Source organism: Podarcis gaigeae (genome assembly GCF_964106915.1).
Source record: "Podarcis gaigeae genome assembly, chromosome: 10".
Classification (NCBI taxonomy): Eukaryota; Metazoa; Chordata; class Lepidosauria; order Squamata; family Lacertidae; genus Podarcis; species Podarcis gaigeae.
In genome coordinates, this window is record NC_139686.1 from 48,321,848 (window position 1) to 48,333,444 (window position 11,597).

Here is an 11,597-nt window from a genome sequence, read left to right on the forward strand (position 1 = left end):
GGGGTGAGGGTAAGGGTCGAGTGACAGCAAGTTGAGCGCTGCATAGCACACTGGTGTCAGCACTGGATTGCAGCCAGTGTGCTATACTGCAATGACCTCACCCCTTGTGAATGGCAGTGATGATGATGCTGGAATGCTATCGCTGCAGCTCAGCCTCACTGGGCAAGCAGCTCCTGGGATTAACCATGCTTCGAAGCTGCAAAGCAGACCTGTTAAGACATCTCAGGCAGTAGACCAAATAAGCATAGGAACCATTCAAATTCAAATCAATTTCCTCTTCCATTTACCTGTCTGCTTTCATCATCATACACACACACACACACACACACACATATCTTTATGATGCACACCCCTTTAGGAAAAATCCCTTTCTTGTGAAAATTTGACAGTTGCATGCTTCAGAATGTTTTCATCTCAATCTCAGTTGAGTTTCTGTGGAGTAAGCAGGATAAGTATTGCAGCCATCTGCTGTCCAAAAGAACACCGGGGCACTGTAATATATGCAAAATGCCCATGAACAAGATGAATAAGCTTTGCTACAGAATCGAGGCTGTCGACCTGCAAGGCCCACCCCCACTTCAAATGAAATCCTTAAAGCTCCCCATAATTTTTTGTTGCTGCTGCTGGAGAACAAAAAAATATCCCCTGGGGATTTTGGTGCACATGGCACAGAGTGTGAGGACTAGAGTGGCCCTTCAGAATGCTCTATGCTTTTTAGTGTGCAGAGCAGACCTTTGGAATGCTTCTCTGGGACGCGAGCTCTGTGGTTTCTTTTCCCAATCCCTCCTGACAGTTCTGTTGTGCCATGAATTGATCCCCACTTTAGTGACTGCAGGGAATCAATCACAGACAGCACAAGCAGGAAAACAGAAACATCGCCCAATTAGATATAATTTTGTTAGAAAACAATAGCAATGTCTTGTAAAGGCATTCAACGTTTCAACTTATTATTTGCCATATTCAGTCTCTTGATATATATGTATATTTGTAATCTTACTTTAGGTCATCTACAAGAAATCCCAAATACCGTGCCCTCTCCCAGTCTTGGGCAGTGGTGCTGGCAATTGGTCCTACAACAGCACCACAGCTCCATTGCATGTCGTGATGCTACCCAATGATTCTGCCAATTCCGAAGTAAACTTTATGTTGGACAGCACCTACAAGCAGTATTCCAGTTTTGAAGAAGCCAAAGACAAGATGCACCAGAGTGGAGTAGAATATGAAGCCCATGGAGAGGACGATGAGAAGTGTACCCCCAAATATTTTGTGTTTAACTCACGGGTAAGGCTCTCTTACGATTTTGCTTCACATAGAACTGCCTGCCTGCCGTTGCCCCTTGACTAACAGAATTTTATTGCACAGAGTCATTCTGGGAGTTGCAGATTGCCCCAGTCATTATGCCAGTCTGAAGCATTTACTGGGCTCCTCTTGAAGACCAAAGACCCCCTGGGTGTCTATCTAGATTGAGATTATTTGTCTCCTTTTACTAAATACTGATTGGGACCTGCTGGTTAAGGCAGATGGGATGTCCAGCAACATCTAGAGGGTGCAACATTGGCCACCCTCAAGTCAGCAGTACACAGGGGATGGTGGTGGCCAGTGGCTAGGCCATCTCTTTGTTGCGTTTATGATTCCCCAAATTTATACACAAGATATCCTTTTGATAAGCCATTGCATAGCATTCCTTCATTCGGTCCCCCTACTCAGGGCTTCCATCTTGTCTAGACCTTTACCTGGAACAGCTGCAGTATAAAGCCAGTCACTTTGTTCAGTAAAATGGTCCAGTGAGATGTGGAGAAAACTAACCAGCAACTGCAATCCTTGTTTTTTGTTTTAGACTGCCTATACAATACCGATCCTGGCCTTTGCGTTTGTGTGCCATCCTGAAGTACTACCCATATACAGTGAACTGAAAAAGTAAGATGGCTTCTCATCAATATACTCTACTTAAAATAGGCTCATTATTGAAACCTTCCCCCCTCCTTTTCTAATTTTAGTTAAAAATATATTAATTGATTTCCTACTAATGAATTATTTTTCTCCTATTAATTATCCTCATATATTTATTGCTTTTGCTATTATCTTTATATTTTTATAACCTTTAGTTCAGGGATGAAGAATCCCTGGCCCAAGGGCCAAATTAATTCTGCCAGGGGCTCAGTTTCCCCCAGTCATGTCACTAAGACATTTGTTGGGGGTGGTTGGTGTGTGGACTACAACTCCCATCATCCTGACCTTTAGCCATGCTGGCTGGAGCTGATGAGAGATGGAGTCCCACAGTTCCCCACGCCTTCAATAAGAGGAATTGCTATAAAGGGAATTGCTGTATACACAAATACTTGAGCTGGTTAGTCTTTTCAAGAAAGTAATGGCTTCTTCATTCATTACATGCATTTTTAATTTAATTTATTTCATTTTCCCATTCAGTCGATCACGAAAACGTATGCAAAGTGTTGCCAATGTCTCCATCACTGGGATGCTCGCCATGTACCTCCTTGCTGCTCTGTTTGGCTACCTGACTTTCTACGGTGAGTCAAAACTCTCTCAGTAGTTGAGATGGGTGCAATTGCGGGCCAGAGTTCCTGCACATGCGCTGAGATCCGACATTGGAAATCCCAGGGACTGTTTCCCAAGCAGCAAAGGAAGCCTCTGACTCCACCCACTTTTGCCTAATCAGCGAATCACGAGTGGGCATGGGCCACCAGGGAGCGGGGTCAGCCTGCCCCTCCAGTATGACACATAGCCCCTTGGCTTGCCCTGCAGCTTTAGAGCAAGTTAGACAACAAAAACAACTGCTAGTGTTTAACATGGTTAAGTGTTATTTCTGATCTGGGCCTCCCAAAGCTAAATAATTGTCTGGTCTGTCAATTATAACTTCTCAAATTGCAATCACGTGTGCCCGTGTGTCCATATATGTCTATGGCACTGAGTGGACATGAGACTGCCTGAGAAAGCTGACTTTCTTCATTTCCTTTTTGCAGGCGAAGTGGAGGATGAGCTTCTTCATACCTACACCAAAGTGTACACTTTTGACACCCTGCTTTTGATGGTTCGCCTTGCTGTACTTGTGGCTGTGACCCTGACTGTGCCCATAGTCCTGTTTCCTGTAAGTCAAGAGGCTGTTATTAAATGATCTTTGAGCAGCCCATACCAGAGGACCTTTTACAGACTGGATATTGAACTGTTGCCATGTAGCTGCTTTTCCATGTTATGGGGGATCGTTTGATCAGACCAGTCATGACCCTGGTTGAGTTTTTCAGGGAGAAATGAAACTCAAAGTTGTTGACACTATTTTCTGGGAAATTCAGGGTGTATGGCAACCCTATTTCTAGTCTAGACTTGTGATTTATCCCTGTTGACCCATAAACATAACATGTTATGAAAGTAATACCCACCTGTCAAAGCCAATAAAATCATGTGTTAATAATTATTCACAAACAGGGAGAGAGAGATACACAAAAAACCACCCCAATTACATCAACAAGAAACGCACCCGGTGTCTCTCAGCCCCACTCACCTCACAGAGTGTTTGTTGTGGGGGAGGAAGGGAAAGGAGAATGTTAGCCGCTTTGAGACTCCTTAAAGGGAGTGAAAGGCGGGATATCAAATCCAAACTCTTCTTCTTCTTCTTCTTCTTCTTCTTCTTCTTCTTCTTCTTCTTCTTCTTCTTTGTTTTTCCTTGTTACGTGGATTTAGCCACTTTACACTTACCCACGTGGGCCTCTTTTTGACAGAGCTTATAAGAGAATTTGAGGCATCCTCAACTGCCTGGTAGTAGCAGTTCCTATCTCTTTTTAAGCATTTAAGGGGAAATGGCAGAGGTGCAAGGAAAAGCCTCAGTGCCGCTTTTGCTGCAGCTGTTGGTGACTTTGGGCTATGTATTTGTTGCTGTTGCTGTTCCCAAAGTAATAAGCTTTCTCCAGGGAGGTGACTAAGTATGAAAGCAGAGGTGCATTCAAGTCAGTTTGAATTGTTGACAGATCCCCAACAACGTGTGTTAGAGCCTCTCAGCTTGCACACTACAACAGCTATCAGCTCCCCTGAGTTTCTCAAGTTACAGTTACACAATGTCCTTAAAGGAATATTGCACTGCAAGGCTGAAGGCTTCGTTTTGTCTCATGCTCATAGGGTTCAGATAAGCTATGTAATCTCCCCCTACCCTCCCCCCCCCCCAAATTCAGAGAGTAATAATATATTTCCCCATGGATCCAAATGGCATAATGCCTCTGTAAGCCTTACATTGTGAAGGTCATTCTGAAGTGCCAGAATCACTCCAAAAAAAGCTCCAGATAGTGTGGAAAAGTGGGAGGTGTAACAAGATGTGGTGTGGGATTTAGTCTTCCAGACACCCATTCATCCCTCTTCCAGAACACCATCCCATTCTCTTCTTTGGTTTTCCCTTCTCCACTAGATATTCTGATTTTCTGTAACTACAGAGCACATTTGATTCTCACTGGGCTATTCTGCTTTGGGTGTATGTGGGATTCTCCCCCCCCCCTTTTTTTTAGAATCCCCCCAAAAAGTTTTTTAACTCCTTCAAACCTTGAAGTTCCCCCCTGAGCAGAATACTACCTTCCTCCTGCACTTGGGTGGTTCATTTATGGCTATATAAGTTTGCTTACTCCCAAACATTGGTACTAGAGGGAATGTTTATGAACAGGGTCAGATTAAGACCTCTAGAGTTCCCAGACACAGAAAAGATTATGGTGCCTTCCCCCATGTCATTCAAAATAAAAAACAAGCCTAAACCATAATATACGGTTTTGTTCTTCCAAAATGTCACAAAACTTACATGTATGCTGAAATTGAAATAGCAGCTTATCGCTATGCTTTCTGGTTGCAAAATTCTGGAGAAGTTCCTCAGCGAAGCATGTCTGCTTCCCTACACAACAGGGAAAGTGAATTGAGTTTGTCCTGACACATTGTTGTTCTCTGAGGGCCTTTTTTAGGTGGCATAAGTAATATAAAGAGACAGAAAAATGGGGGAAGTATGTGTAGCAGAGGACAAGGAAGTCAAACAAACTTCTGATTTTTCCAATGACTACTTTTGAAATATCAAGTGTCAAATTCTTTTTTTAAAAAAACAAAACATTTTTGGGTGCTCTCCTGGTAATTGAGTAATCCAGCATGGCTCTGAATTGACCCTGATCTGCTAGCCGTTTTTGCTGTCCTGTTGCACTTAGAGATTTTTGCTTCTTCAGCTATGCGAAGGACTTGGAGTGTAACCCTATCCGCAGTTGCCAAGTGGGGCTGCCTTGACCTTTTACCTAGTTATTATCTCTGCAAGTACAAAAGCTGCAGGAAAGCTGTTCAGGTTTGGGTAGTTTGCAAGGTCAGGGCCAAACAAAACTGACATATCTCTGTAATTTATAGATTGAATGATCGAGTGTACGAGTACTTACAATGCACTGTTTTCCCCCACTGAAAGCAAAGGTGTCTGCTTTTTTTATAACCTACAATAATTTTGAGAATGAGGAAAAAATCCCCCATGTACTTAACCATTACTGAGCTGGGAGGTTCAAAGGACTTTTGCATGTTGCATTTCTTTTTTACTAAAAAATAAATAAATAAGAAAGTAAACGTGTGCTATTTTCTTCTAGTAGCAGAAACATCTTTTCTTCAAAGTATTTATCTCCCATTTACATACTTTTTATCAATATTTCGAATTCTGCTGCAAAGTACACACATTAGTCATAAAACTATATTAGCATTGTTGGTTTGTTTTATTTATGAAAAAGATTTATATATTGCTGTAGCATTATAAATATCACAGTGGTTTACCACAATATGAACAGATAAAAACAAACAAAAAAATTGTGAAAAGTTAAAAACAAGTTAAAAGCAAGAAGAACTTAAAAATAAACATTGATAGACCATTGTGGGAGATGTACTCTTAACTGCCTGCATAAGCCTGGTGGAATAGAAACATTTTCATCACTAAAAGGGAATGCTTATAAAGATGAAGAGAAAGACAGGATTCCTTTTTGCTTCAGAATTACCCAGCATCAATTCTAAATTTAAGATGATAAAATATGCTGGTTAACATTTCCTTTTCTTTTTTCTTTAACAGATTCGTACTTCGGTTACCGCACTCTTGTTTCCCGGAAGGCCTTTCAGTTGGATAAGACACTTTTTGATTGCTGCAGCAATCCTCGCCTTCAACAACGTCTTAGTTATTTTTGTCCCTAGCATTAGAGACATCTTTGGATTCATAGGTATGCTTTGGAACAAAATCCTTACTTATCTTACTATGCCTCCAGGGGAAACAAATCATGTCTGTTGAAACACCTGTACTGTAGAATTCAGTGCAGTAGGAGCAAAGATGGCCATACCATTGGGCAGAGTGGGGCAGCTACCTCAGGCTACACAAACCCTGGATTTGGGGGGTGGGGGAAATGCTGACAACCTCCAGGCTGTTCCTTCTCAGTGCTTAGGCCATCCCCCTTAGTTGAAAGACAGAGCTATGTGTGCCACATGGCCTTCTTTACACCCCCATAACTAACACACACACCAAAATCAGGCTGTTGGCAACCAACAAAACGCTCCTTTTTGGAGGGTGAACACCACGCTCTGAAATCAGTTACCAGGTCTGATATGACAGATTTCAGGAAACCAGCCCTTTTAAATAAGACCTTTCAGTTCAGCCATGCCTTTTAGAACTAAAGCTTGCCTTCCGATACACACTTACCTGGAGGTGAGTCATATTGAACTTAAAGGTAAAGGCAAGATTAGCGCTGCAACCTCATAGTCGCCTTTGACTGGACTTAACCGTCCAGGGGTCTTTTACCTTACCTACCCTATTGAACTTATGATGCCTACGTCTTAATAGAGAGGCATAGGATTGAACTATTATATATGGTTTAACGCTGCAGTTTTGTAAACAATTAGCTGTGAGTAGTTCCCAGTAATCTCAGGCCCCATCTGCACTATACATCTAAAGCAGTGGTTGCTGGCCTCTGCCTTTCTGGCCAGCATCTAAAGATATGTAATGAAGGCGCCAGGTGAGCTTCCCTGAAGAGAGCATTCCAGAGAGCTACCACAGAAAAGACTCGTTCTTGTGTTGCCATCCACTGGGCCTCTCATAGAGGTGGCCCATGAAGAAGGACCTCAGATGATGATCACAGGGTCCGGTTCAGTTCATATGGAGAGAGGTGGTCCTCTAAGGCTGCTGTCTAAACATTAACCATTTGTGTCTTCTGCTTCAGGTGCCTCTGCTGCCACAATGCTGATCTTTATTCTTCCTGCTGCTTTTTATCTCCGGATTGTCAAGAAAGAACCTTTCAGGTCCCCTCAGAAGATCGGGGTAAGTAGACTGGAAGCAATCAGCACCGCAGTTCAGTATTGCCAAATCATAAACCCTTTCCCCCACTAAAATGGGATTTTCTTTTTCTTTTTCCTTCTCAATTACAGGCTCTGGTTTTCCTGATTGTTGGTGTGATCTTTATGATTGGAAGCATGACACTAATTGTCCTGGACTGGATTTACAACTCTCCAGGTTCCAAGCAGCATTAATCTGGAAGAAAAATAGAAAATATTTGTTTTTTCTTTCGTGTTGGAAATGGTTGAATGCTATCATCCAAAACAAGAGGGAAAAAGACTTTTGACACATAGAAGGGGACATTGCTTCTAGTCAATAACTGCAAAATTCCAAAGACTTTTACTAGTAATGCCACTAGGAGGATCCTATGGAATATTCAAGTGCCCTTTAATAAGGGATTGTTATTTATGCATTAAAGCCTGTGCCAAACTCTTCTGGACCAGGATAGAATAAAAAAATGTGTATATAGTCCTTGAAACAGACTGTTACTGCTATTGTTGTTTTGATAACCACAGTTTCTAGAATACGGAGACAATGTAGTAGCTCAGAAGTTACCCTAGTGCCTTGTAAAATTGTCTGTGGGTATGGTTTATTACGGAATATGTTGCACCCTATTTAAAGATAGAGGCTGGAATATTTGGGAGTCGTTCAAAAGCTAAGACCATCAACATCTCAAAACTGAGTGTGTGTATATAGGTATGTATAGTGTGTATGCATGTACATAGACACAGAAGGGAAGAGAAAATAAAAGCAACAATTGTGTTGAATGGTTGTGCATAAAGTTAACAAGTACGGTCCAGTTGTGAGCACCAACCCTTTGTAAGTATTTTACTTATCAAGCAATAAATTATATGGACAGGTGATCACAAAAGTGCTCTGTATTGAAGGTGCACAAGTATGGTCAGTTCTTGGCCATCATAACTTTCAGCAATCTCATTTTCCTTTTACAAAAACTGGCTGCCATTGCTTTTGGTGGGGCATAACTGTCCCATCTCTCTCAGCAAGTTGCAGCTACTGTCAATTACAATCAACAACTAGCCACACCAGTAAGATTGTGTCTTGCCCTAGGGGACCTTCAAAGCTTCTCCAATTGGCAGTGATGCTGCCATTGTGAGCATTATATGAAGTCTCTATGCTCTTGTCAGGTATTCCTGGTGGCCACTGGAGGATGAGTGGAACCCTTAGCAAGATGACAACAATCTCATAGCAAGTACATCTTATCTTTGTCACTGTAGCACACTTACTTGTTAGAGGGAGGCTGGTTCTGGTAGGATCCCTGTTGTGAGCAAAATATTATGCCTATGCCAGACGGAAACCTGATCCTGCAATTATAATTCTGTTTTGAAGACCTTCTAAGACAAGCTGGATCTCTGTTTGCATTTTGTCTGGGAGACATGAACAGGAGAGGACTACCACACTCAGGTCCTGTTTGTGGCTTCCCGGAGGCATCTAGTTGGCCTCTGTATAAACAGAATCCTAGACTAGATGGGTTTTTGGTCTGATCTACCAGAGCTCCTCTGAAGTTCTTAAGTCTTCCACTATAACTCAGATGGGTGTAAGGAGATCGCAAGGAACGTGAAAAGCACACTTACCAGTATTGTTAAATGCATTTTTGTTTGATAAATGGTCAGTGCAGGAAACAGTGATCATTTCTATATATGTACTATATAAATATTTATGTATATAATCTTATTCGCTATTGAATGTTGCTGTACGATACAATGTTTTGATTTTTATATATCTTATTTGTGTAGTTGTTTTCACAGTCACAACCTTTATACCATTTTGAAAGCAGGGGAGGGAGGTATTTTCCAGAGGGGCTCACTTTACATCTCAGTGTTTGGAATTTATCTATGGAAGTCCAAAAGATTACCCAAGTAGAATAAGGCAGTCAAATGTTACCAAAATGGATTATTACAATAAACTTCAAGAATTCAGGAATATGACCTGCTTTTGTCAATCTGTTGTTCAACACTTTATTTTTAGAACAGACCGACCACGCTTGCAATTTAGGATTCAACACTACTTGCTGGGAATGGGATTTGTTTCCCAGGTATACAGTGTTGCAGATTGTGGCTTTGCACTAAAGAGAAACATAAAAGCCCCAGCTTGAACTGCTTTGCCAGTGCAAAAGCACTTTATTAGGTGTTCAGTGGACGCTCGGGTTGCGAACATGATCCATGCCGGAGGCACGTTTGCAACCCGCAGTGCCACGTCTGTGCACGTGCGGGTTGCGATTCAGAGCTTCTGTGCATGCGCAAAGCGCAATTTAGTGTTGCTGTGCATGCGCGAGTGCTGAAACCTGGAAGTAACCCGTTCCAGTACTTCTGGGTTCGGCGTGGTGCGCAACCCGAAAACACCCAACCTGAAGCATCTGTAACCCAAGGTAGGACTGTATTTGGGTGGTAGACAATGAGGTTTTACTCAGAGTAGACCCACTGAATCAATGAAATTAGGTTCATTTAATTTCAATGGGTCTCCATTCAATGGGTAAAACTTAGTTGAATACTGTCATCGATATGGCGGAGAAACCAACAGATAGCTGTGGACTTTCCTCTCCATGAGCAGGATGGGAGGATGGCAGGTCAAAACCTTCCTAGTGCAGCAGTGGGAAGCTCTATCAGAATTGCTTTTCTATCAGTGGTGCTCTATGGGTAGTAGAGCTGGAAATGGGCAGTGGCGTAGCGTGGGGGTGCAGGGGGGGCCGGCCGCACCAGGCGCAACATCTGGGGGTTAGGGTTAGGGGGTGCAAATCCATGGGTTAGGGGGCACAAATCCATGGGTTAGGGGGCGCAAATTACTGACAACCCACGCTATGCCACTGGAAATGGGACATAGTGGGGTAGATGAAAGAGTCCTTGCATCTGCAGGATCCAAAGGCCGCTCATTCTCCCAACCCCTTCCCATCCTCAGAAGAGGGCGGGGGGAACCTACACCATTCAGTGGAGGGAGAGACACACAATAAGTGCCCTTAAATACTACTTCCTGCAAATCACAAGTTGGGGAGGAGTGCTGTCACTCTGCTTGCTGGTTATGGGCTCTACTTTTTAGTTTTCCTAAGTTAAAGACAGATGTTGGGACTACAACTGCTATCAACCTTCTCCATTGGCTATGGTGCCTGTGGCTGATAGGAGCTGAGAGTCCAACATCTGCAGGAGAACCATGTTGGCTACTCCTGGTTCAAGTCTTTGGAATAATAATAATACATTTTAATTTGTATCCTGCCCTCCCCGGCCAAAGCCGGGCTCAGAGCAGCTAACAACAAGTAAAAATAACACAGTGTACATAAAATCACACAATTAATTAAAAGACATTCTAAAATCAATTCAGAATCAAATTAATGGCAACCATTGGGCTAGAGTTCTATGAGGATTACAGAAGGAGGGGGTCAGACTGTGCCTTGGCCAAAGGCCTGGTGGAAAAGCTCCGTCTTGCAGGCCCTGTGGAAAGATGTCAAGTCCCGCAGGACCCTGGTCTCTTGTGACAGAGCGTTCCACCAGATCAGGGCCATGACCAAAAAAAGCCCTGAGAGTCACGGGAACTGTTCACAGTATAGTTTCCACTGGATCATATGACTAGGTTTTGAATCGAAGTGTGCAGCTTTTTCCATGCCCTGTTCCTTCGTTCCCATAGATTTCCACTCCTTTTTCACAACTGTAGTTCATTACTTGCAGTCAGACATCAGCCTCACCATCTTGCAACTTCTTACTGTGAGCCATGGAATAATTCTCGATTGGCAATTCACAGAAATGGATTCTAGTCCAGTATGTGCCTACACAAACAATATACACATCAAGGGTCCTACACAGCTCGCTACAAACCCGTTCAGTTAGTCAATAATTCCATGGTGATGAAATATTGTGGAAACTTGTGAAACACACTGTAGAAATAAGTTTTGAAATGTACGCAGATATTGGCCTTTTAAAACCATCCTGTCCACTCATTCTCTTGGCTGATCGCGTCAGACAAGCACTGAGGGGAAAAGGCAAGTAGAAAGGAGTTTTATTCTGGCAGGCACACTGTTCCCCTCACCCAAGAGACATATTTAACCCTGAATTTGAAGACCTAGAAATACTTTTGAGGGGGACAATGTGTGGATGGGATTGATGTTAGGACCAAGTGTGGGTTAAGGTGGTATAAGAGCAATTTAAAAACATGGTGTGGATGTGTGCCATTAATAAACGAAACCTTCTTTATATTAACTATATGGACAATGGCCTCTCCACAAACGGATAAAATAGGCAAGAAAACACAACAGAAATTAGGAAGCAGCACGCAC

At 42.6% G+C, this 11,597-nt stretch overlaps 1 protein-coding gene across 4 annotated transcripts in view; it reads left to right on the forward strand.

Moving 5' to 3' along the window:
- The window catches only part of SLC38A4 (solute carrier family 38 member 4), a 34,507-nt gene extending 25,250 nt beyond the window's left edge, over nucleotides 1-9,257 (forward strand). For all 4 annotated transcript variants that reach the window (XM_083699311.1, XM_083699310.1, XM_083699309.1 and 1 more), the window contains exons 10-16: nucleotides 1,003-1,281; nucleotides 1,838-1,917; nucleotides 2,428-2,528; nucleotides 2,982-3,106; nucleotides 6,071-6,215; nucleotides 7,206-7,303; nucleotides 7,411-9,257. In XM_083699311.1, the coding sequence (XP_083555437.1) occupies nucleotides 1,003-1,281; nucleotides 1,838-1,917; nucleotides 2,428-2,528; nucleotides 2,982-3,106; nucleotides 6,071-6,215; nucleotides 7,206-7,303; nucleotides 7,411-7,512 (930 nt within the window). In that variant the 3' untranslated portion in view covers nucleotides 7,513-9,257. The remainder of the gene's footprint in view (nucleotides 1-1,002; nucleotides 1,282-1,837; nucleotides 1,918-2,427; nucleotides 2,529-2,981; nucleotides 3,107-6,070; nucleotides 6,216-7,205; nucleotides 7,304-7,410) is intronic.
- The last annotated feature ends 2,340 nt before the right edge of the window (nucleotides 9,258-11,597 follow it).